Source organism: Macaca fascicularis, chromosome 8, assembly GCF_037993035.2.
Source record: "Macaca fascicularis isolate 582-1 chromosome 8, T2T-MFA8v1.1".
NCBI classification, from domain to species: Eukaryota; Metazoa; Chordata; class Mammalia; order Primates; family Cercopithecidae; genus Macaca; species Macaca fascicularis.
This window is the reverse complement of record NC_088382.1, coordinates 27,483,394-27,510,790: the sequence shown is the minus strand read 5'-3', so window position 1 is coordinate 27,510,790 and position 27,397 is coordinate 27,483,394. Positions and strand designations below refer to the sequence as shown.

General features: G+C 36.6%; 1 protein-coding gene across 4 annotated transcripts in view; it reads right to left on the bottom strand.

The window, feature by feature from the left end:
• Positions 1 to 27,187, bottom strand: part of ADAM28 (ADAM metallopeptidase domain 28) — a 61,479-nt gene extending 34,292 nt beyond the window's left edge. For 2 of the 4 annotated variants that reach the window (XM_065518997.2, XM_065518998.2), the window contains exons 1-8: positions 27,053 to 27,187; positions 23,792 to 23,862; positions 20,835 to 20,938; positions 11,228 to 11,304; positions 10,961 to 11,039; positions 9,766 to 9,842; positions 7,483 to 7,672; positions 414 to 485 (exon numbers count right to left, since the gene is read on the bottom strand). In XM_065518997.2, coding sequence (XP_065375069.1) covers positions 414 to 485; positions 7,483 to 7,672; positions 9,766 to 9,842; positions 10,961 to 11,039; positions 11,228 to 11,304; positions 20,835 to 20,938; positions 23,792 to 23,855 — 663 coding nt within the window. In that variant the 5' untranslated portion in view covers positions 23,856 to 23,862; positions 27,053 to 27,187. The remainder of the gene's footprint in view (positions 1 to 413; positions 486 to 7,482; positions 7,673 to 9,765; positions 9,843 to 10,960; positions 11,040 to 11,227; positions 11,305 to 20,834; positions 20,939 to 23,791; positions 23,863 to 27,052) is intronic. The other 2 variants (XR_012417159.1, XM_045398047.3) reach the window with 1 other exon arrangement.
• Positions 27,188 to 27,397: the final 210 nt, after the last annotated feature.

The window sequence follows — 27,397 nt, the reverse complement described above, 5'->3', positions numbered from 1 at the left end:
TTTGCCTTTTCAGAGGATTCCATTCACTAAGCTTTCATTGTGACCAAGTAAGCTTTTATATTGACTCCCTAATGAGAATAAATTTTAACTTACAAATGATTTAACAACAAAAGACAAAATAACAGAAGAATATAATTGGAAACCTAGTTAGGTGCTCTTAAGTCAATAAGAAAATAGTATTATAAGTCCCAACAATTTATGCATATCGTATCAATTGCCTTGATAGCTCTGAAAAGAAGAAATCATATCAACTTAATTACAAATGTCAAATTTCATGGTTTTAGAAAAGTATGTAACCATAGCTCATATGCATGATTCTTTAAGTCTCATCCAGATATTTAATGTCTCACATAATAAATAAATATATATGAATGGGAGTTTTGGAAGACAGCACATTTATCTCATACAATTACCTCACCATTATCCAGGACCAAATAATATTCTATGTATTTCTCATGTTTCTGAACCTTCCCATCATTCAATTTCTGAAATATAAAGAGGAGAATTACTGATACAACATCTTTTTCTGCAAAAGTTCTTATATTATTTGATATCTGTAATTTTATAAGCAGTTGGTTTATATCTGGAGTAAAGGCAGACAATATTAGCATTTTAACACCAATTCAACAGGCAGGATTATCTACCAACAAGGCTCATAAATTTGGAGGTGAAGGGACCCCAGTAATATTCTGGTCTGACTTCTTCATTTTATCAAGGGGTCTAAATTATGTTACTAGTAGGGGAGCTAGAAATAAAACCAAAGTCTTTCTGTTGTTTTGAACAGTAGACTTCTTCAGCATCCTGACACAAAATAGAGGAACTTTGCCTTTGGCATCCTCCTAGTGTTTTTAGTTAGTTTTGTTTTGTTTTGTTTTGTAGCCTTTAATTCATATCCTGGTGAAATACCTGCTCCTTTATCAATGGTGCAATGCAGAGACACCATTGTTTCTAGTCTACTTTTTTCTCTTCTCTCCTTCCCATGTTTCAAACTTAACAATGTTCTGTTCCTCTCTCTATCTCAAAAACAAAAACAAACAAACAAAAAAAGGCTAGGTGTGGTGGCTCACGCCTGTAATCCCAGCACTTTGGGAGGCCGAGGCGGGTGGATCACGAGGTCAGATCAAGACCATCCTGGCTAACACGGTGAAACTCCGTCTCTACTAAAAATACAAAAAATTAGTCGGGTGTGGTGGCGGGCACCTGTAGTCCCAGCTACTTCGGAGGCTAAGGCAGGAGAATGGTGTGAACTGGGGAGACGGAGCTTGCAGTGAGCCAAGATCACACCACTGCACTCCAGCCTGGGCGATAGAGTGAGACTCTATCTCAAAAAAAAAAAAAAAAAGAAAAAGAAAAGAAAAGTTACATAGTGGATTGTCTCATTGAAAAGCGACCAATAGATTATTCCTACTAAATAATAGCTCACCAAAGTTTATTAGATTGCATTTCTGGAAGTGCACATCTTTTAGTAGGTAACTAAAGTTCAATTACAAAGAACAAATTCCTGAAGATAGACTTTTAGATGTTATCTAATGAGACATGAGACATGAGACATGTACTTACTTCCTGCCCTCCATGGGAACAAAATATTTATTAGCACTTACAATACACTGAGAGTGCTCTGGGAACTGCAAATGCAGTAGTGAAATCAACATGGTCTATCTGCTGATAAAGCTTACAAGAGACAAACATAAACATATCAGATGGTGGCCAGTGCTATGTGGAGGATTAAAGTGGGCATGTGATACTGAGTTACTAGGTAGTTATTTCAGAATAGGTGAAATTATCTAAAGAGCTGGTCGTCTAGCAGATGTATTAGGAAAATGAGAAGCCAGGCAAGGAAAGATAAATTGGAAGACAATTCCAGCAGAGAAAAAAAAATTAGTAAATAGACTCTAAGGTGAAAAGTATTGGCATATTTAGAGCATAGGAAAAAAAATGCTTGTGTTCTGTATAACATAATGGGGCAGGTCACCGAGAGATGGGGAGTAAAGAGTAGGAAGAGACCAGAGAGGTTGATGGGACGACAATCATACAGGGTTTTGTGACCCGTGGTCAGTTGTGTGACTTTTATACTAAATGCTATGGGAAGACATCAGAGGGCTTTGAACAGAAAAGGGATGTGATGTGATTTACAATAAAAATAGCACTGGATTGTGTGGAGTGTGGATTCTGCTGAACTGGGATGGGCAGGTCAGGCAGAGGCTGTTGTCATGGTTATTATGAGATGGTACCTTGGCATAGTCAGAAAAGGGAGCAAAGTAAAAGATCTGAAATATGTTGGAGGCACTTGCTTGTGGATACCATGTAAGGAGGGATGAAGAAAAAGAGAATCAAGGATAATTTCTAGATCCAAACTTGAACAAATGATGAGTGGTGGTAGTGTTAAGTAAAATGGGGAGAAAAAGAGAGGAGTAGGTTTTGTTTGTGGTTTAGAAATTTGTAGTTCTTTTTGGGACATATTTTAGGTTTGTGATATCAGATGTTTGAGTAGATATATTAAAAAGATAATTATAACAGTCTGGCCTTTAGGAGAGGGGCACAGGCTAGAGATACACATCTGATGGCCATTGGTGCACAGTTCCTATTTAAATAAGGCACAGGACAGGGTGAGATTACCTAGGAAGAATGTGTAGATAAAGAAAAAGATCCAGGATTGAGTTATGTGAGGTTCTCTAATATTTACCAGTCAATCAGAGCAAGGGTGACAGAAAGGAAATGAGAAGGAATAGCACTCCTGAGGTAGAGGAAAGTCAAAACGATAAAATGTCTCGAAAGCAAGGCTCTTTCCACATAGTTACCCAAGGAATGGAGACAGACGGATAAGAGGCCTGTACAAGCAAACCCAGGAGTCGATATTCATATAGCTAGGAGTTTCACCAAGTTCTGGCCAATCAAAGGTGGCCAACTCTTCAAACCATGTTCAAATAAGGCAAACACCAAGTTGTAACCAATGCAGCTGTTTCTGTACCTTAATACATTTTCTGTACGTCATTTTTCTGTCCATAAATCCTCTCCAACCATCGAGTAGCACGGAGTTGCTCTGAACCTCTTCTGGTTCTGAGGGCTGCTGGATTCTCAAACCATTCTTTGTTCAATTAAACTCTGTTAATTGTCTATAGTTTGTCCTTAACAGTCCTCATATTGTACGCTAGATCTTTCAACTGCTTCACCCAGCACATTGGCTACTTGGTATCCTTATACCTGTATCTCCCCATTTCCTGTCCCTACCTAGACCCTGGTAACCACTGTTTTATTCTCTACCTCTATATATTTGACACTCATTCCCCCACTTTTTTTAGATTCCTTTTCATTTTGTTTCTTTTATTTGCTGTGCAGAAGCTTTTTCGTTTGATATAGTCTCTTTTTTTTTTTACATTTTTACTTTTATAACCTTAGCTTTTAGGTATGATATCTAAGAAGTCATTGTTAAGGTTAATGTCAAACAGCTTTTCCTCTCTATTTTCTTCTAGGAGTCTTATGGTTTAAGATATTACATTTAGGTTTCTTACTCATTTTGATTTGATTTTTAGTTATGGTATAAGAAAAGGATTCGATTTCATAATTTTGCATGTGGATATCTAGTTTTCCCAGCACTATTTATTGAAGAGACTATCCTTTCCCCAGTGTGTCTTTTTGGTGCCCTTGTTGAAAATTAATTGACCGTATATGTTTGGATTTATTTCTGAGCTTGCGATTCTGATCCACTGGTGTAGGTGTCTGCTTTTATGCCATTATACTGTTTCAATTACTATATCTTTGTAATATAACTTTAAATCAGGTAGTATGATGTCTTTTTTTTTCTCAGAATTCCTTTGACTATTTGGAATATTTTGTGGTTCCATACAAATTTTATGATTTTTTCTTATTTCTGTAAATACTGTAATTGGGGTTTTTATAAGGATTGCATTGAATCTACATATTGCTTTAGGTAGTATGAATATTTTAACAATATTCTTCTAATTCATGAGCATGGAATATTCATTTATTTGCATTTTCTTCTATTTCCTTCATCAATGTTTCATAGCCTTCGGTGTACAGGTCTTTCACCTCCTTAGTAAAATTTATTCCCAAGTATTACTTATGTTATAAATGGAATGGTGTTCTTGATTTCATTTTTGACTAGGTTGTTTTGTGGATAGAAATGTCACAGATTGTGTATGTTGATTTTATATCCTGCAACTTTATTGAATTTATTTATTGGTGTTAATGGGCTTTCGGTGGAATCATTAGGGTTTTCTATAGGTAGAATCATTTCATCTGCAAATAGAGGTAATTTTAGTTCTTCCTTTCCAAGTTGAACGTTTGTTTCCTTTGCTTTTCTAAATGCTCTTGATAGTACTTCTGGTACATGTTTAACAGAAGTGGTAAAAGTAGGCATCCTTGCCTGGTACCAGAAGAATGGCTTTCTATTTCTCCTTTCTGATTGCTTATGATGTTATCAGTGGCTTTTCATAAATGGCTTTTAATTTAAAAAATAGAAAGAAGAGTGGGCAGGTAAACCTTATTGCTTGGGCTGAGACATATTTTAGAGTTTCACATCATTCCAGCTTCAAATAAAATAATGCAAAAGTGTTCTTAAATATTCATTATGGTTTAATCATCAACAACTGCATTGTACACTATCGACATTTGTGTGGTTGCTGAAAGCCTATGATTATGTGCACTTAACCACACCTTTCTTATCAAAACTCGAATTCCAACTAAGCGAAGGACAAAAGTTACATATTCAACGAATTTCAGAAGAAGACCCACATATTTGAGTGAGCACTTACTTCCATGAAGAAAGAAGAATATAAGAATGACAAAATCTCTGAAATGTAACTGGCATGTAAAAAAGTTTTCTGATTATAAACTATCAACTTTGATTTAGTTTTGGGAAACTAGCTGCTATAGAATGTTTACAAATATCCTAAATCAAGAGAATTGGTAACATTGTGTGTTAATAAAATAAGGCATATTTGACTGTTAAAATATATAAACAAATAAATAAATGGCCTTTATGATGTTGAGGAACTTTTCTTCTATGTCTAAACTCTCAGATCAAGAACCATTAACTCCACACCATTATTTAACTGCCTAAACTTTTAATCAAGACAGCATGTTGAACTTCGTTTAATGCCTTTTCACCAATTGATATGATCATGTATTTTTTGTCTTTCAGTCTGTTGATATGATTGATATATTACATTGATCAAGTTGTGTATGTTGTCAGTATGCCAAGAATAAATCCAATTTGATTATGATGTATAATCTTTTGGATGTGTTGTTGAATTTGATTTGCTAATATTTTATTGAAAATTTTTATCTCAATGTTTCTCAGAATTATTGGCCTGTAGTTTTCCTTTCTTTGGTGTCTATGTCTTGGCTTGGTATAAAGGTAATGCTGGGCTTGTAAAAAATATTAAGTACACCTTCCATCTCTATTTTTTTGAAAATTTTAAAAATTATTGGTAATAATTCTTCTTTGAATGTCTGATACTTTTCAGCTCTAGAGTCATCTAGTCCTAGGTTTTCCTTGTTGAAAGGTTTTTAATTACTATGTCAATCTCTTTGTTATTGGTCTGTTCAGGCTTTCTACTTCTTTCTGATTCAACCCTTATAGGTTGTATTTTTCTAGGAATTCATCTATTTTCTCTAGGCTATCAAATTTATTGACAAATAATTTTTCATATTGTCCTTTAAGATCTTTTTATTTCTGAGACATCTTTTGTAAAATCTCCGCTTTCATTTCTGATTTTATATATTTGAGTTTTCTCTCTCTTTCTCTTAGTCTACCTAAGAGTTTGTCTATTTTGTTACCATTTGCATGGAATATGTTCTTCTTTCTTTTTCTTTCAGCCAGTGTATGTCTTTAAAGCTTAAAAGTGTCTCTTGGAGGCAGCATATAGTTAGATCTTTTTTCAGCCATTCAGGCACTCTTTATCTTTTGATTGGAAAAATTAATCCATTTATATTCCTAGTAATTATTTATAGGAAAGGATCTACTACTGCCATTTTGTTTTATAGGTTTATTTTTTTTTATTTCTTCCTCCCTTGTTTATCTTTGTGATTTGGTCATTTTTCTGTAGTGCTGCATTTTTATTCTTTTCTATTTATCATTTGTATCTGCTGTAGTTTTTTTTTTTTTTTTTTTTTTTTTTTTTTGTATTTACCATGAGGTTTACATAAAACACCTTATAGTTGTAATGGAGTATCTTATACCAATAACAACTTCAGTCATGTATACAAACTCTAGACTTTTATCTTCCCCCTGACAATTTATACTTTTAATGTCATAATATACATATATTATATATTTCTTAACAAATTATTATGGGTATCATTATTTTTGACTCACTTGGTTTTTAAGTTTCATACTAGAGATATGTGTGATCTACAGAGCACTTAAAAGTATTGGCGTATTCTGGGTTTGACTACATATTTACCTTTACCACTGAACTTGCTGGTAGAATTTAAACCTACAGAAAATTAAACTGACTAGAAATTTTATTTAGACCAATTATGCCCTGTGCTCACAGACTCTGAGAACATTTAAAAGAAATGATTGGATTTGAAATAAATATTGGAAATAAAAGTAGTATCAACAAGGAAATAAAACTAATGTCAACAAAGATATTTTGATATGTACTCTACAGACTAAAACACAACACTATATTCATTTTTCTCCTATGACTAGAAGCAGAATTCCACACATAAAATGATATTCTAAGTTCCTATAGCCAAATTCTATGTCTATCTTGCTTATTTCTATCCCTCCAGCACCTGTGACAGCACTTTAAGAGAGATTTGTTGAATGAATTTATGATGACAGGAGGATGTTTTATTTCAAAATAATAATAATCGCTTCATAGCTTTTTGGCTAAAATAAAGAGCAAATTAATAATAATACTTTATGTCTTTGTGGTGTATTATAGGCTACAGGGAATACTGTGACAGGTTCCTGCTTCTAGAGGGCAGTTACATTTTACACTTAGTTTTAACCTTTGTACATTGCTGAAAATAGTAGTTGATTCCAGCCAAGTGCGGTGGCTCACGCCTGTAATCCCAGCACTCTGGGAGGCTGAGACAGGTGGATCACCTGAGGTCGGGAATTTGAGACCAGCCTGACCAACATGGTGAAACCCCATCTCTACTAAAAATTAGCCAGGCATGGTGGCACATGCCTGTAATCCCAGCTACTCAGGAGGCTGAGGCAGGAGAATCACTCGAACCCAGGAGGTGGAGGTTGCAGTGAGTTGAGATCACACCATTGCATTCCAGCCTGAGCTACAAGAGTGAAACTCCATCTCAAAAAAAAGAAAATAGTTGATTCCTAACTATTTGTTAAATGAATCATTAATGTCTAGCAATATTTAAGGATTAGTGTCTCTATAACTTACTAATTTCGAAAATGACTATAGTTTCAATAAATTGCACTGCTAATTCTGGAAACCAAGGCAGAATACATGAAAGCATTTCAAATAAAAATGAAGTTACACATACTACTAGTCTGGTGGCAGGTCGGGCAATGTTCTGCAAATCATGGGCCCACAACACACCATCCGTCCCACAGGTGCTGTCATAATTCTTTTCATCGGAGTCATACTTGAAGAGTGCATGCTCCTGTCCATCCCGATGTATGGGGCTTAAAGGTTCAATAAAGTATCTTTGATTCCCCTGACTGAAGTAGCCCCTGAAAAAAACAGAGTTCTGGTTTCTTAACAAAGTATTACTGCATTAGGTTCATACAGATTCATAAGATCCAAAAGAGGACCTTTAAAATTCCTAGTCAATGTCAAAAACAATTTCAGCTCATGGCAATAAAATACAGAAAAACTTACAGCTGAAGATACCTTGGAGATTATCTAAACTTATTTTCTACAAGGAAGTAAGACATATTAGGGAGAAGTGACTGCTGCAATATCGTGCAACCAACCATTATCAGTTCTGGCACTAGAATGAATATTTCCTGACACTTGATCCAGCATCCTTCCAATTTTAATGCTATACTTGTTTTAAAGGTACCCTTAAAATGAAAGAGACTTTAGAGTTTTATAGATAACTGTTAAAATACTGGCTTTATAACTCATTCACTGTGACACATTGGGAAAATTTTTTAAACTCACAAGCCTCCGTTTCTCACTTTTATTTGTCCTGACACCTTCCTAATATTGTGATAGTAAAGATTGAATGTGAGAACATGTAAAGCACATGACAAATGAATATTATCAACTTCCTAATTTTCTCTGCTAAAACCTTGAACTAGGATTCATTCAACCAATATTCACTGAGTACCCATTATTCATTAGGCATTGGACCTAAGGGTAGACAGCAAAAATAAAGATATGGTCTCTTTTCTTATGGAGCTTATGTTCAAATGAGGAAGATGGATATGTATCAAATAATTACAGAATATATATAACTATATAGTAAGTACTTATATATAATTATAATAATTGATGTGAAGAAAAAGTACAAGAGAATATAATAGACTGAATTAAGTGTACATAAAACTAGATAATGGCAAGACCTCAAGTGGTCCGCCCACCTCAGCCTCCCAAAGTGCTGGAATTACAGGTGTGAGCCACCACCCCCAGACTCCCTCCCCACTTTAAGCTCCCTCTCTAGATTGTCTTATCTGTGGTTATGACATATGTTTCTGTCTGTTAATGATATGCTATTCATCTCATGTCCATGAGATGCATGAATTGAGAAGATGATATGAGAAGATGAATTATTGCAATGGTCTGCATAAGGAATCATGGTAGATGGACTAGGATATTGCAGTAGAGACAGAATGAACAATTTCAGAAAGCGTTCAGAGGATAGAATCAACAAGACTTGGTAAGGGATTGAAATTGCAGGGCTGAGGGGCAAGCAAACCTCAAGGAATTTAGGTTTCTGAACTGGGCAAGTGATTATTTGATTATACCACTGATTAAGACAGAGACATGGAAACTGTACCAGACTCAAGAGACAATCATTAGTTTGGTTTAAGGCACACTGAAATTGAGATTTCTTTAAGATATCCAACTGAAAATATGAAAAAGAAAATTAGATAATCAAGTCTGGACATCAGAAGAGCCACCTTACTATAGACAGATGCATAGCATATCATTAACAGATAGAAACATATGTCATAACACAGATAAGACAGTCTAGAGAGAGAGCTTAAAGTGGGGAGGGAGTCTGGGGGTGGTGACTCACACCTGTAATTCCAGCACTTTGGGAGGCTGAGGCGGGCGGACCACTTGAGGTCAGGAGTTCAAGACTAACCTGGCCAATATGGTGAAATTCTGTCTCTACTAAAAATACAAAACTAGCCAGGTGTGGTGGCTGGCATCTGTAATCCCAGCTATTCGAGAGCCTGAGGCAGAAGAATTGCTTGAACCCCGGAGGCTGAGATTGCAGTGAGCTGAAATCGCACCACTATACTCCAGCCTGGTGACAGAGCAAGACTCCATCTAAGTTAATAAGTAAAATAAAGTGAGGAGCGAGAAGAGAGAGCAGCTCCCATTCCCGAAAGATTCTGACTCCAAAACTGGGACTCAAAATCCTGTATTTTAAAAATAAGCTAACAAAAATATCTTTGAAAGCAATTCAGATATGTAATTTACAAACCACTATCAAGAGAAGCAGTGTTGCTTCAAATTTCAACATTTATGGCCCTTATGATTCATATGCAACTACATGAAAATTAATGATATTTGGGACTCATCTGGTTGGTTAGATATATACATAAATACCACAATCACAGGTGCATGCAAAACATTCCTGAAGTCTTACCTTAGACCCCTACATGTGCTGATGCTAGCGTCAGAATCCTTTTCATTAATGATATGTCCTTGATAGTAACAATCATCCTAAAGGAAAAGGGGTTTTGTAAAGAGAAGTACATGTGAATGTTAGTGCCACTGCTAAAGCCACATTTGAAATCTTGAAACAGGATTTTAAATACTTTAAATACTTTCAAACCATATTCTGCTGAACAACAGTACACTCAGAGACTTTTAAAAAACAATTAAAAGCTTTCATATAAATTGAAATTGCTAATGTCAGTCAACGATCCCAAAATGTTTACAAGGTATTAACTGTCAGTGTTGACTAAGTAGGATGAATGTCAATAATATTTAGATGGAATAAACTTGGATATGTAAGTTTAAAACCTGAGCTCCTAAAACACTGGGCACTCATTTTTCCTTTTGGCTGATTTCTCATTAACTTTTTTCTAGCAAAGATCTACAAGCCTTTTTCCAAAGGACGGGTTATTCACATTGGGTTTTTGTTTTTTCTTTCTTGATTTATCTGAAGTGTTCCATCAGATTAGTTGGATCAGCATATTTCTTGCCTGCATTTGGAGCAAAATGCCCTTCTTAACATTTTTTCGTGTGGGTGTTCCATGAAGGACCTTTCCAGTTTGGGACAGATGAGGTGTTGGCCCATGTTAACTCTGGTATTATTGCTACAGAGAACAATGCTTGAAGGGCTTCCCATGGAAAATGGAGCTCAGAAAAAGAGGTAATGGTGCATGACGCCTCACATGGCTACACACTGTCATCTGCTCACTCTAAGAAAAGATGGGCTATGAATAGGAGTCAAGAGAAACTGTTAAAGAAAAACAATTCTGCAATTGCCATTGAGGAAACAGTCTTGGTTGAAGAGACCACAAATCCAGAGAAATGATAGAAATTGATTGAGAGCATCAGAGGTATGTAACTCTTCATGCTCATTCTACCCACCCTCCTATAGGAGTCCTTAAAGGCTGGAAAAACTTACCAGAGTTGCCAAGAAATTGTTTTGCTCTTGTTAAAATATATTTTTAAAAAAAGAAGAGTGGAAGATCAATTGGGTAAGGGCTACTGCTGAAAAAAGCACTAATGTTATAGACGCAGTTTCACTTCTATTATTTGCCTAGCAAGGACACTACCTTTAGGGCTCTGGGTAAAACCCCTATTAAAGCATTGAAGAGACTCTGTTATACCATAATTTGTGGGCTTGTGGTGATCTCCTTTCCAGTGGAATTATAATATGTTTCTGTGTAGCCTGGTGCAAGGAGGTTCCTAGAGAAAGACAAAAATGTTGTGGTTACTTGTGCTGATTGCTAAGTCCAGTGAACTTCTTAAGTCATTCGAGAGCAAAAGCTGATTAGTCCAGGTTTGTGCCAGCCATAAGCAGCAACAGACTCGGCACACTCTCCATATGCTGCCTTTCTCTTGCTGAGGATAATATCACAGATAAACGTACTTACTTGTTTTTTTTCAAATAAAGCACCGCAATTTTTCCATTAACTGTCATTTTATACTTTAATTCAGTTTCAAATTGTTCCTGCAAAAATATACAAACATTTACTTGTAATTAAAAACATACACAAATATTCACTTGAATATTATACTTCTATCTGTGTAGTCATTAGCAAGCAATATCTGCTTTTTAGCAGTGTAATACCAAATGCTTGCCTATTCCCCTTTTAACAGATCAAACAACTCTGGCAACTAAATAAACAAATTTTCTGAGAGCCTTTTATCCATCCATCCTTCCATCCATCCATCCTTGCATTTTACAAATATCGTTTGAGCGAGTGCTGTTTCTTTGTAAGATACTGCTTGGTTTTGAAAATTCGACTCTAAGCAAGAAAAATTGCTACCTACTGTCAGAGAGCTTATAATCTTGTGAAAAGACAGACACTGACGTGAGTTATGTGCATGATGATGGATGTATATAGTAGGATGTCTAACATCTTAAGGCCAGGAAAGGCTTTTCTGAGGAAATAATGTTTAAGATGACACATAAATTACCCAGGTGAAGTGAGAAAGTGAAGTTATCTGATTAGAATGAATAGTGTACACAGACGCCTAAAAACTTCTATCACATCTCATGATTTTTGGTCTTGAGGTCTTCTCAAGACTAAGTGGAACATAAACTGTGAGAAACATAACAGGAATATATACTGTAATGTGAGGAAGAACCATCAAGAAGAAACCACAGTCCCAGGTATTTAGGAGGAAGAAATATTACCTCAAGTCAACCATGTAGAAGGAGAATTATTTTAAACTTGGATATTGGTATATAAGGAGAGCTGTTGAGGACTACACAGAATTCTTTTAAAGAAGATGTTTTGGGGTACTAAGTTCTGACTTACGTCTATAAAACAGGGTTATTAGCTGTGGTTGCACTCAATATCTAAAAAGTTATTAGGAAGTGCCTCGTTACTGTCATTAAAGATATCTAAATATGGTAGACAAAAGGTGGTTGAGAAACATATATTATAGACTGAGTTCTGTTTCTTCTGCTGTGTTGCACCTAAGGTCAAGCCTTCCTTCTCTCCCTCCCCTTCTGGCCAGTATGGTATCTGAGCTCATAGAGGGACAATGCATGTTAGAGTCATCAGATCATGAGTACTGTTCTGGGATTTAGCCCTCTCCAAAGTCAATTGTTACAGTCCATACTTTCCTTAAATCCTCAGTTGTTGAGGTCTGTTCTGCTGTCAATAATCCCAGGCTATAAATATCCCCCAATGTGGGCCTAGATAAGTAGAGGTTGATGGACTCAGCTTATTTTCATGGACGACGGGAACTGGAAAGAGACAGGGCATTGAAAATAAAAGTTATGCAGAGTAGTCATAACCTCTTATTGTTCAGGTTTAAGAAAGGCTAGCTAGAATGAAGCTACGAGAACGATACCAAATATGGTCTTCTACCAGAAATGGCCTTCCAGATATCTGCTTCCTGTTCAGCAATGGATTTTTAGTAGATTTAGTTACTAAAACTTTAGCTGAAGGTTGTTTTAGAAAAGAATAAATGCTTTTGGAGTGGAGTTTTGGTCAACACTGGCATAAAGATTATGGATGGAAGGAAAGATCAAGGAAGAAAGCCAGAGCCTCTATGAAAGAGAGTACACTGGGTAATATAATAATAATATTTTGAAAGCGAGTTCCCTTGTGGAGAGCAAGGTTTGAGGATAAGAAGTGTTGTTCTAGTTGTGTACTCTGTGGGTTCGGAAGTATGCATCAAGAGAAGTAAGGTGCACCTTGATTTGGAGAGTACTCACTAGAAGGAAATGATTTCGGTTTTACTGAGGAAGACTAGCTAGCCACAGAAACATATAGATCCAAATTTTCTCTAAAAATAATGTCATGGGTCCTACTTAGAGGGTGGATTGTGAAAGCCACAGTTCTGGATGGTCCTGGGATGGGGCAAATCTGTAAGTTCAAGGACATGTCAATGGGCACACAGGAAATATCAAGAGAAGCCCTAGAAGACAGAGAGATTCTTAATTCTAGTAATATAACAGTTATTCAAAACTCTCAGTGAATCCATGAGCTCTAAAAACCCTGCTAAATCAGCTAATGGGCCTGAAAGAGTTCTCAATCTGAGGGAAGAATTGTGCTGTAAGATATTTTCTTTTATGACATGGGCCAATACCAAGATGGTTTGGGCCTCCAAGAACATGTACAATCTGGATGCTGAATTCTATGAAGAATAGTTACTGTCTTTAGAATGTAAGTTCCCAGCATCAGGGACTTTCACAGAGTATATGTTAAATATGTCTCTAGGGAGGTTTATGGGTAATATGTTCCAGTCATAAACATTTATTCATTTGTCCATTAGTTTACTTATTCATTGGTCATTTAACACATACTTATTTAGTCCTTATATCATTCGTATAAATACAATCGTGAATATAATTATGAATAAAATATTCAAAGTTCTACCTTGTTCTTTACCCCCAGCCCCCAAAACTTTTTACAAAGGATTATTTCAGTCTAGCTGAAATATTAAGAGATGTGGCATGTGTGATCAAGTCAGAAAGATGGTGTCACACCCCTGGCATAGCTGACAGGTAAAGCCAGTGCCTCAGTTCTCTGGTTGTATAATAAGACAACACAGGGCACAGTTGTATAATGATAACTACAAAAGTCCTCCATCTGTTCATTGTCTTGAGAAGTGAAGCACTTAATCTAGGGTGAGGCCTATGAAGCTTTTATGGGATGGGATACAGAGATCCCCTTGATCATAAGGGTGGTCAACTGCACTATGAATTGTGGATTGTTTCAAGTAGTATTTGCTAATCAAGTATTTGCACAGGGAAGACCAATAGTCTCAACACAGAAACTGTAAAGATAACTCCCAAGAACTTGGCTTATACCTGGAAGACAGCGTTCTTATTAGTCGTAAGGTGTGCCTGAGAGACTATAGAAGAGTCTATGCCAATGGAAATCATATATTTGTTGTGTGGCAAACAAAGATGTCACTAACTTCTTTAGTCTATGTTTGTAAAACAAGTATCATATGGCAGAACCCAATAACCCCAACAGGGCAGGATTGAGATATGAGGCATGCAGCAGCATTAGAAGCCTTAGGTCGTGGATAGGACAGAATCTGGAATCATGGAGAGATTGCTAGGGTTTAGTTCTGGATGTTCACAGGGTGATATCAAAAGCCACAGGATAGGATTGCCAGGTAAAATACAGGATGCCAGTTAAATGTGAATGTCAGATAAACAGAATATTTTTGTTAATACATATAATACTTTATAAATACATGTGCCCCCTATGACCATTGTGACATACTAATGAAATATTTGTTGTTTACTTGAAATTTAAATTTAACTGGGCATCCTATATTTCTATTTGCTAAATGTGACAATCCTGCACATGGAGGAGTTTAGAAGATAGGAGAAAGAATGGAAAGTAGAAATCAGTGACTAAGAAAAAGAGATGCAAATGCACTAGCTGGGAAAATTAGATTCATTCTGTTGGAATGCTTCTTTACAATTATATCAGAAATGTTGTGTGGGATATACACACACACACACACACACACACACACACACACACACACACACACGGTGGGGGGCGGGGGGCGGAGGAGGAGAGGGAGAAGGAGAGAGAGAGACTCACTCTCTCACCCAGGCTGGAGTGCAGTGGCATGATCTCAGCTCACTGCAACCTCTGCCTCCCAGGGTTCAAGTAATTCTCCTGCCTCAGCCTCCTGAGAAGCTGGGATTACAGGTACGCACCACCACACCCAGCTAATTTTTTGTGTGTATTTTCAGTAGAGTCAGGGTTTTACCTTGTTGGTCAGACTAGTCTCGAACTCCTGATCTCATGATCTGCCTGCCTTGGCCTCCCAAAGTGGTGTAGGACATATTTATACAAAAAGATTTTTACTGTTTGTCTGAAATTCAAACTTAACTGGTACTCTGTATTTCATCTGGCAACCCTATCATGTGACGTTTGATATCTTCCTGTGAACAGCTGGAATTAAACCCTAACAAAAATTACTGCTAATGGTTTAGCCACCTGGTTATTGTGGGGTAATTCAAAGGTGTCACCTGACACCTGAGATATTAAAAAGTAAACATGGGAGAGTTATATTTATTTCTGAGATGCTGTGGAAGCATTCAGTGCTTATTCCATTATATTCATCAGGCCTGATAATATATTCTCTTCTACTCTCTACAACCACAGGGAGCAGGAGAGAACTTGGAAATGTAACAGATGAAACTAAAAAAATAAAAGTTTTTCCTTTTGAAGAAACGTTAAAAGGTTCTAATTATTTAGGTAGTTTTTTCTTCAATTATCTATGGTATTTATTTTAATAATCTTATTTCCTTTAGAGATAAAAATTAATGTGCTTTTCAAGTATTTATTTGGACCCACATGTATTAATGAAACAAGTATTTATGTTCCAGGACAAGGATTGGCAGATGAGGGTGAAGGAGGAGTAGAGACATGGCATAGACATATTTAAAGGAAAAAAAAAAAACCTTTAAAAAAATTTACCTGGACAGTTTCAAACCGGAAGTGAAGGCTACACTTGCTCTCATAGAAACACATGCACACACACACACACTTGTGAACACACCATCGCTACAGACACGTTTCTTTTTAAAATCAGTAGCTAAACTTTATAATACTGACTGTGACTGATGCACGATTTCAGGATAGGGACGTATTCGTGTAGATAGGAATATGGCAAGTTGGCTTGACAAGGACTATAAGAGACTCTAAATGTAGAGTCCCCTAAATGGGAGGGACTCTAAATGTAGTAAGAGTATTTTAAGTAGCAAGAAATCCATTTAAAAAAGCATAGAAGTAGAAACAAGAATATTATTAAGAAAAGCAAACCAAAGTTGACAGTTTATGTCAAAAAGAAGAATTTTAAAATAAACGTTTATTAACTGGGACATGAAGCCACAAAAACTGAAAATTAGTCATAAGAAATGGAATATGATGGTCTACACAGGGCCATGCCATAACATAATACATAATTTCTCTCTCTCTTTTTTTTTTTTTGAGATGGAGTTGGAGGTTGGAGTGCAATGGCATGATCTCAGCTCACTGCAACCTCTGCCTCCTGGGTTGCAACCAGTCTCCTGCCTCAGCCTCCTGAGTAGTTGGAATTAGAGGTGTCCACCACCACACCCAGCTAATTTTTTGTATTTTTAGTAGAGACGGGTTTCACAACGTTGGCCAGGTTGCTCGTGAACTCCCGACCTCAGGTGATCCACTCGCCTCAATCTCCCAAAGTGCTGGGATTACAGGTGTGAGCCAATGCACCCAGCCCATAGCATAATCTTGAATAGGGAGTTAAAATTTGGATCCTTCCTTGCTTTTCATATACATTATCCCAAAATATTTGTATAAGTATTATCATGATCATCCCTACTTTAAGACAAGAAACTTAACGTTTATGTTTGTCTAAATTTATACAGAGAGAATGGACAAAATTTACAGGTGAACACAAACTAATCCTCTGAATTCAGATCCTATATACTTGCACTGTGGATCAGGAAAATATAAGGTTCATGTAGCCGTTTAACCTAGTAATGGACTAGATAAGTAATATAAACACAATAAATATCAAGCACATTATATCAACCTCATCCACCTAGTCAATCATTGCAAAAATTAATATTTTTCATCTAGTATGAGCCAGTAACTAGTCTGTGGCTTTTGCTAATCAAAGTATATTATTCAAAGCTCAAATTTATTTTTTCAGTTGTGAGGAAATCATTTTACAGCTCTGATTAAAAATAGTTCACCTGTGTTTAAATTTTCCTCAAAATGTTCAGTGAAAAAAGGGTGGTGTGTGCGCGTGTGTAAGTAAATGTTGGCTTTTCTCGGAAGTGTTGTTTACTGTGAGTCAAAAACACATAAAGAGTAGATAATTAGTATAAATTTCCACAAGGACACAATCACTGGTTTAGTAGCAAAAGGTTGATGACACAGAAAATACAGGTGAACCTGTGAAATTCGAGCTGATGGCTAACAAGAGAAGTGAACGACCTCTTCAAGGAGAACACACACGACTGCTTAAGGAAATCAGAAAGGATGCAAACAAATGGAAAAACATTCCATGTTCATGGATACGAAGAATCAATACTGTGAAGATAGCCATACTACCCACAGTAATTTAGAGAATCAACGCTATTTCCCTAAAACTACCATTGACATCCTTCACAGAATTAGAAAAAATTACTTTAAAATTCATATGGAACCACAAAAGAGCCTGTATAGCCAAGACAATCTTAAGCAAAAAGAACAAAGCTGGAGGCATTATACTACCAGACTTCAAGGTATACTACAAGGCTACGGTAACCAAAACAGCATGGTACAGGTACAAAACAGACACACAGACCAATGGAATTGAATAGAGAGGTCAGAAATAAGACCACACATCTATAATCCTCTGATCTTTGACAAACCTTACAAAAGCAAGCAATGGGAAAAAAATATTTCATATTTAATAAATGGTGCTGGGAGAACTGGCTAGCCACATGCAGAAAATTGAAACTGGACCCCTTTGTTCCACTTTATACAAAAATTAACTCAAGATAAATTAAAAACTTAAATGTAAACCCTAGAAGAAAATCTAGGCAATACCATTCACGACATAAGCACAGGCAAAAATTTCACGACAAATTGTCAAAAGCAATTGCAACAAAAGCAAAAATTGACAAACAGGATCTAATAAAACTAAGGAACTTCTATACAGCAAAAGAAATTATCATCAGAGTGAACAGACAACCTGCAGAATGAGAGAAATTTTTTACAATCTATCGATCTGAGAAAGGTCAAATATTCAGAATCCACAAGGAACTTAAATTTACAAGAAAAACAACCCTATTAAAAAGTGGGCAAAGGACATGAACAGACACTTCTCAAAAGAAGACATTCATGCAGCTAACAAACATATGAAAAAAGCTCAACATCACTGATCTGTAGAGAAATGCAAATCAAAACCACAATGAGATACCGTCTCATGCCAGTTAGAATGGTGATTATTAAAAAGTCAAGAAACAATAGATGCAAGGCTGGTTCAATCATTGTGGAAGACAGTGTAGCAATTCCTCAAAACCTAGAACCAGAAATACCACTTGACCCAGCAATCCCATTACTGGGTATATACCCAAAGGAATATAAATCATTCTATTACAAAGATACATGCATGCACATGTTAACTGCAGTACTATTTACAGTAACAATGACATGGAATCAACCCAAATGCCCATCAGTGAGAGACTGGATACAGAAAATGTGGCACATATACACCACGGAATACTATGCAACCATAAAAAGGAACAGGATCGTGTCCTTTGCAGGCACATGAATGGAGTTGGAAGCCATTATCCACAGCGAACCAACACAGGAACAGAAAACCAAACACTGCATGTTCTCACAATTCAGAGCTGAACAATGAGAACACATGGACACAGGGAGGGGAACAACATACTCTGAGGTGTGGTAGGGGGCGGGGCAAGGGAAAGCATCAGGAGAAATAGCTAATGCATGCTGAGCTTAATACCTAGGTGATGGGTTGATTGATGCAGCAAACCACCATGGCACACATTTATCTATGTAACAAACCTGCACATCCTGCACATGTATACCAGAACCTAAAACAGAATTTCAAAAAAGATAAAAAGTTATTAGAAAAAAATTCAACTGACGAGTCTCTTATTTTTAACAGTAAATGATACAACAAACTGGTCAGTGTCTCAGGGTTACAGACTGATTCTTAGACTTCAGTGTAACAGAACCTGAGCTACCTTAATGGCCAGAAAGCCTCTATTGATGCCACAGAGGCTCTCAGGAGAACATACAGACTCTCCCACATATTAAATCAATTTGGCTGCTTGGATAGGCAGCCACAAAATACTAACACATAAAGTTGTCATTTGGAGTCAAACAGGTTTGAATCCAAGCTCTAAAACATAAAAGCTATGTGCTCCTAGGCAGGGTACTTAAATTTTCTGAGCCCCTACCTCTCCACTTAGAAATAAAATACTGTAAAAATACACTTATGTTATATGGTTGTTGAAAGGACTAAATATGAAGATATATTAAAAATCGTTATTTTTTTTCCAACTTTTATTTTAGATTCAGGGGATACCTGTGCCAGTTTGTGATATGGGTAAATCGCATGTCATGGGGGTTTCGTGTACAGATTACTTTGTCACCCAGATAATAAGCATAATGCACTACAGGAAAAAAGGTGTCTGACATTTTAAAGAAACTCTCAGAAGGCACTTGAAAGTCATATTGAAGGGGAATCCAATGCATTTGGGTTCCATCTGAATTTAGTGAAACCATTTGGTTGATAATTATTTTAGGAAATGGGGTCAAATACAGGTTCTGTTGTCATAAATTTGCTTTAGAAGAAATGCTATGGAAAATCGCATACAGTGAGGGAATATGTGCACCGAGTGTGCTGGATTTCAGAGTATTTCTGTAAACTATTATTTGTGTCCCATTTATCTGTATCTTCCTGGCTCCCAGAAGACTTAAGAGTGCAGGTAATTATAACATTGTTATAATTGAATGAATCATGTTTTAGCTTTTCTTAGAATTAATAAATGTTTATTGAGTGAATGTTGACTGAGAATATGTTGTTTCATTTGCAGTAAGAAATGTACAAACATTAAAAAGAGTCTGTTCAGAAAAGACAGATAAATTCCATGTTAATGTGCGTGTATACATGCATTCACTTGCTGTATTTTGTTTCCTATTTCTGTTTCAATTGTCATAGTTGTGTTTAGAAGGATGGATGGATGGATGGATGGATGGATGGATGGATGGATGGATGGATGGATGGATGGATGGATAGATAGATAGATAGATAGATAGATAGATAGATAGATAGATAGAAAGAAAGAATCCAATTTTCTTTGGAAGTACATAGAATAAATCATCATAAAATATTAAATTTACGGCCAGGCGGTAGCTCACGCCTGTAATCCCAGCACTTTGGGAGGCCGAGACGGGCGGATCACAAGGTCAGGAGATCAAGACCATCCTGGCTAACAGAGTGAAACCTCATCTCAACTAAAAATACAAAAAAATTAGCCGGGCATGGTGGCGGGCCACTGTAGTCCCAGCTACTCAAGGCTGAGGCAGGAGAATGGTGTGAACCCGAGAGGCGGAGCTTGCAGTGAGCTGAGATTGCATCACTGCACTCCAGCCTAGGTGACAGAATGAGACTCTGTCTCAAAAATATTTAAATTTCCTCTCTTTGTTACCTTGGACAGTTTCTTTCACTTCTCAGAAACTTGATTTGTAGAATGAGGTTAATAATATAACTTCGGGTTATAGTAAAGATTTTTTAAAAGGTCAAAAAGAAATACAAATATAATCATTGTTATTTAACTCCAAGGTGTAATTGCTGAAAACATCACAAATTCCACTTGACACACACAGGCACACACACACACATGCACATATATAAACACACACATATAAATCTCATCTATCATAGATATATATATAATGTATATATATGTGTATGTGTGTGTGTATATATACATATATATATATCTCAAATCAAGATTCTTTGATAAATCAAAAGCTGTACCTGTTGCTCTGGCTCTTTGACCTCTCTTTTATGTAGTGGATGAAGTCTTATAGGATAAACCACTTCATACTTCTTCACCCCAGGGAGTTCTTTTATAGCACTTACTGAGAAAAAAGAAAAAGACTTATCCAGGTAGAACTGAAGTAGGCTGGCCAGTAATGGCCATCCTTACTGCATTCCCAATGAACGATACCACACACAGAAGCCTGAAGTGACGAATGTCAGAGTTATTAATGGGCTGACACCAGCAGAGAGCGACAACCTCAGAAGGCTACTCTTTCCTCTTAACATTTTACTTTAACCTGTATCTTCAGATACGTCCCCCATTAAAAGTTTACAAGTGTTACCGTATTTAGAGAAAGTATTTCTTTTGGATTTTGCCACTTCTCATTATCTTTGATCCCTGCAGTGCAGGGAAATAGCAACAGCCCAGCCAAAAAAAAAAAAAAACAAAAAAGACAGAAGCGAAAGTAATCCTCTGAGAAACTAATCAGTCCCAGAAAAATTGCATTAAAGCACTGGAAACCATACAAGGTTAGAAAAAAATAACTAATGTACACAATTTTAATTCTATTTTTCTTGGATTTGAAAACAGCAATGTTTTATACTAGTGAAATAAAACTATGTCACAGTAAGAAAAGGCTCCAATACTAGGTTCATAGAATGAGCTGGCAAAAGCAATGCAGAAAAACCTTAATGTTTTGCATACAAAACATTTAAAAAATGAAAATTAGAGAAGCAGATAATTCAAACAGAATCACTGGCCTGGAAGGCCTTTTTTGAGCCTGCAAGTCATACTGAAAGAGAATTGAAAAGTGATTTGATCCAACCTGTCTGCATCTTAAATGCTCCTCTCCATGTTGTCTTTAGAAGTCTTTTTTTTTTTTTATTTTTTATTTTGTTGAGACAAGGTCTTACTCTGTCACCAAGCTGGAGTACAGTGGCACAAACACGGCTCACTGCAGCCTCAACCTCCTGGGCTCAAGCCATCCTTCCACCTCAGCCTCCAGAGTAGCTGGGACTGCAGGTGTGCACCACCATGCCTGGCTATTTTTTTTTTCTATTAGAGAAGAGGTCTCGCTATGTTGCCCAGGCTGGTCTTGAACTCCCGGGCTGTAGCAGTTCTCCTGGCTTGGCCTCCCAAACTGCTGGGATTATAGGCATGAGCCACGGCACCCGGCCTGGAACTCATTTTAGAGAGAGATTCAATTTTGTCAAAGCTAACATTAGATTTTCTATTTTCTTTTTGATTTGCCCATGTGGTCTAGTCTCTGTTCTGCATGAGGTCAATAGATCTGCTCCTTAACTGCTAAAGGTGGCTACAGGCTTAACCAAAATGTGGACTGCAGTAACAGAATGGGGCCTAACTCTACAACTTTCTAAGACTGGAACTGAAAAGGTTTTGTTCTCTTCTCTGAGTAAGGACTAGGAGGGTCTCTAAAGGTAACCCTAGCTCAGAGTACTCAAATCTTAAAGTTCTATGGTGAGATACATTTATGTTACTGTGGTTGATCTTTTAACAAACATAACTGAAGCACTTAAGTATTACTTACTGCTTACCTAGGAGGGCTGTGCTTTTACTCCAGTCATTTATCACAGAGCAAAACATTGTTTAAAGTTTTCTTCAGAAACTAAAGTATAAACTTTCAAAAACTAGTGTTATTATTGTTAATCATTTGAGAATGGCTTTATTTCATTTAATGACTGAAGAGTCACTTGTATTTAACTTTGAAGAACAGAAAAAGGGTTTAAACCAGCTAAGAACTCTTTGAGTCAAAAAGAGTGTTAAAGTAATGAACTATCTTTTCTCTCAGTGGCTTAAGAGTTACTCTAAAAAATATCAAAATTACTTAAAGGCATGGCACTGACAGTACCTTATTTTTTTATTTGGTTTGAGTCTTTAAATATTTTGAAAAAAGGAGGCCGAATAAATGGTTTCTAAAGCCAGTTCAAGTGGTTTATGATTTATGCAAATAAATACAGAATCCCCTATAACCTCTTTGAAGAGTCAGTGATCATTAGGATAGCTGAATTCTGATCCATTGTGATAAAATAAACCTCATTACATTGTCACACTTCAAGAACAACATCACGAGGTTCTTCAGTTCCTCATTTCTTGCTCTCACAGAGGTAATCCCTGGGCATCTTTGATTTCTATTAAATTAACTTTTGGTAAAGGAAAAGAATAACATCAATTATAAAAAATTTTGAAACATAAGTTCGAAAACCTAAATAAATATTAAATTGATGATTCTTTTTCTGAGTTAAAATTTTTCTAATTTTTGTAATTATTTTGAAACTGTAAGATGCCAAGAGGTAAGAAAATTACTCCTGCCAGAAATTAACTGATGGTATTGACACAATTCCCTGCTGCCTCCTTAATTTAGGGACACAAAACAAGCATACCATAAGGCACCAACATGCTGCCTAGTAGATTACAGTAGCTAATCAATGCGAGTAGTCTTGTTAAAGATAGAGTTAGCAAAGCCAAATTTCACCAATGTTGCAGCCAACACAAATCTTTTAAAATGCTATATTAGAACACACATGATTCTAACAGGAAATACTAGTCCAAGCTGCCTTCGTAGAATAAAATAATAGTTGTGTTCCTGATTTTTTGTATAAAAGCAGAAAATGAAGTGTTTCCTTCTCAACACCATTCAGAAATGGTGAGAAGGAAAACAGGCCCATCTAGCCAACACAAATTTTCTCTCACATGCACACTGACCTCTATGCTTCTAGTTAGTATCTGAATCCTAATGTTTCATGAAATCAGAAATTACAAACTAGCTCTTGACTATGGGCTCAAAATATGTAAGTTAGTTATAAAATTTCTTACTAACTTTTTGGTGGATGAACCACTTCCAAATGGAAATCAAAGACAAAGCAAAGCAAAACAAAATCAACAACAACAACAACAAAAACCCACAGCATTTCTTTTAAAAGTCTTTGGCAACCTCTCAATCTCTTCAGTTTGAAGTGAATGGAATTCCAGCTCCTTCCAAACTCTTGCCACTCCATATATTCTCTAAAGAAACCAAATGGAATTTCTCTTAAAGGCTCTCATTTTCCGGAAACCTAGAAGTCCCTGAAATAATGAGATCTGGAATACAAGAAATTACACAGCCATTGTAAACCTAATATTGTTTAGCTCATCCGCCTTCAAGTTTAATGGAGATGGTGCAGTCTCATCCCCACTGAATAACATCATGTTAATTATTTTGAAGCCTGAGGAACAAACACAACCAACTGCCATCCAGGGATTACACAAATCCAGGGTGTAACACAATATGTTTCTATTAATTCATTTTAATACTTGCCTTCTCTCTCCCACAGAACTCACATGTTGGATTAGTCTTGAATAGCAAAACCAGATCAGGAAAAAGAAAACTGTTATTTTGGTTTAGATTGGATAATTATTTTTGACTGTTTTGAGTTTTAGAAAAACCAAAGCTCATTAACAACATTAATATGATCAACATTAGTCTGGATTGCTTCATTATTTGTTCATGTGTTTGGGGTCATTTTGAAAATGGGAACATTAGTATGTAATATCGACATTTTCATTTTTGTTCAAATGTGTTTGAAACTGTTCAAAGAAATGTCTTCTTTCCAAACTGAACACATCACATTAAATGCTGAATTAGGGTTTACACAAGGATATTGACTTACGTTCTGGGATTCTCTGTATCTCATCAATCCATCTTGTGGTTTTAAACTTCATGCATTAAAAGTGAGTACAAACAAAAGGAAAAAACTGCATTTCAATTAAGTCTATTATTTTGGCTATTTTGATTAAATTGTATATATCCTTTTCAGTCTTCTAGTCACCTTATAAAGGCAAGGAATAACTGGTAGTTTGAAATAAAATAATTTCAAAATTGCTGTACCCCCGGGTATTCTACTGTAATAAGGTAAAGACCTTTCTCCTATATTGATGCACTCATTTACATCTTCACCCCGCAAACACCTGTCACATCCTTTTAAATATTTGCTTTTCCTTTTTGTAGGATGAAATCCCGTAAGTCATTTTTTCTCAGGGGATTGTGAAGTTCACTACACACAACCGGCCTTATTTTACATCTCCTTCTTTTATGTCAACCGTTTGGGAATTGGGTAGAAGTCGTGGTCAGAGGGGCATATATTTATTGCTTTGATGATAGGGGCAGAGAACAAAGAGGAAGAGGTGGGAAATGAAAATTGCTTTACTTCTTAGATTCTGACTAGAAAGGCCACCCAAATGGGAATCATAACAGGGATAGTTCAGTGGCAAAAAAGACTCCCTTAAAAATGCAAGCTGGAAGTTAAAGGAGGGGTGGCGTCACACTTCTAGGCGTGACATCAGAGGAAGCTGCGTCTCTTGGTGCCATGTTGTACAGGCACCGTCAGGGCAGCAGAACCGATTGGTGTGCCCAATTGCACAGAAGGGTTGTAATGTGCATGGGACCCAGTGTTAGTCATGCGAATCTGTTAATGGATCCAGCTTGATCTTTTTTTTTTTTTTTTTTTTTTTTTTTTTTTTTTTTTGAGACGGAGTCTCGCTCTGTGGCCCAGGCTGGAGTGCAGTGGCCCGATCTCCGCTCACTGCAAGCTCCGCCTCCCGGGTTCGCGCCATTCTTCTGCTTCAGCCTCCCGAGGAGCTGGGACTACAGGCGCCCGCCACGACGTCCGGCTAATTTTTTGTATTTTTAGTAGAGACGGGGTTTCACCGTGTTAGCCAGGATGGTCTCGATCTCCTGACCTCGTGATCTGCCCATCTCGGCCTCCCAAAGTGCTGGGATTACAGGCTTGAGCCATCACGCCCGGCCCAGCTTGATCTTTATGCTCTTCAACAAAGCTAGTGCCCAAGCAGTTCTTGTATTTCAGCTAAGAGCGGGTTCCCGAAAAGCTGTTGGTGATAGCAGTCTTGGAGAATGGAGAGAAAAAATATTTCTATTAAGTTTGACTCAAAAAGTAGGAATTTCAGGTCAATATTAAATGCCTGACATCAGTTTTATTTTTTTTAATATTTCAGGCTCATTTTACCAAAAGAAAGCTGGTGTAACACGTTCACATCAGACAAAATAGATATCAAAGCAAAAGGCATTAGAGATGAAGAGGATCACTGCACAGTGATAAAAGGTTCAGTTCAGATATAGGTACATATTAAAAGTGAGTGCAAACAAAAATATAGAAGCAAAAATATACAGAAATGGAAAATAATCAGATAATTAAAGATATTAGGTTAGATGAAATTTTTATAAGTCTTGAAAACAAATCGAAAACAAGTCAGAAGCAGGAAAATCATTTTTAGCAACAAAGTACTAAGAGGGTGCATGGACAAGGGAAAGTTTTCCCTCCCTAAGCCCCATACCTCTAGCTGATAATCTGTTCCCATCCCCAGGTCCCAGCAAACATTCTAAGACCCACAAACAGGTTTACTGGGGAGGAATTCGAGGCACTGCAGTTCATGTGCTGAGTTAAATAAGCTCTGGAAATAGAAATAAGCTGAAGAATCACGATACCCAATCTAATTTAACCAAAATCTAATTAGAGAATTTACCAGCAATTGAGAGACTTGCTAGACACAATTTCTTGTTGGGAGGGTAGTATTTTTCTCATTTCAAATTTTTAAATGTTTGATATAACCAGCAAAATAAAAGTAAATTATCAAGTTAAGCTTAATAGCAATATTGTTTTGTTACATAATATCATAATACCTTATAAATTTAAAAAAGATAGTTAATTACTTCCAGTTAGTCACATTTATTATTGCTAATAATGAATAAATACAAAAATATACACTCAAGCAGAAAGAGCCAAACTGGCTCCCATAATAATAGCAGGTATTTTCCTAAGCCTTGTACACAGTAATAGTCAAATCTGCCACATCTTTACCATTCTTTAAATGACAAGCTGGGTTTTATTAATTCCACTTTTTCAGCCAGAACTCATATTCATTATTTAAATTGTGCTGTATGAAATTGTCCATTTTATTTCTATATATTCTCAGATGAGATGCATACATATTGGTTCAAGACCTCTTGTTGCCTCTTTTTAACATTGTCTTTATATCACTCACAGCCCCCAAACAACAGGTTAAAACCAGCCCAACTAGTTAGTAAAATTGGTTGAGAAAAAGAAAAAAGTCAAAATAGTTTATACAATAAAACTATTAGGAGATGATGAAAAGTTCGCTAATGCATTCAATAGAACCTGAAAAAGAGCTAAACACGTACCTGGAACAGGAGAGAGGAGGAGACTGACTGTCAGGAGAGCTTGCAACATGCTGGGTGATTCCAGGAGCACAGTGTCTGCTCTTCTCGCTCAGATGGGCGCTGCTGGGTCTGTCCCTGCCTCCTCTCCAGTGAGACAGAATGAAACTCCCTGGTTCATTCTTGACTCTGATTCAGGAAGTGTTTACTAAAGGTGTTGCACAACCTCGAAGCTGTGGTCCTGCAACAATGGGACAGCAGGAGGAAGTGCTGGCTGCCTCCTGGCTGTAAGATTCCTTGATCTGAACTATTGTTTCACTCTCCTTCTCCATACTCCCCACTCCAAAGTAGTACATTTCCAACATATTA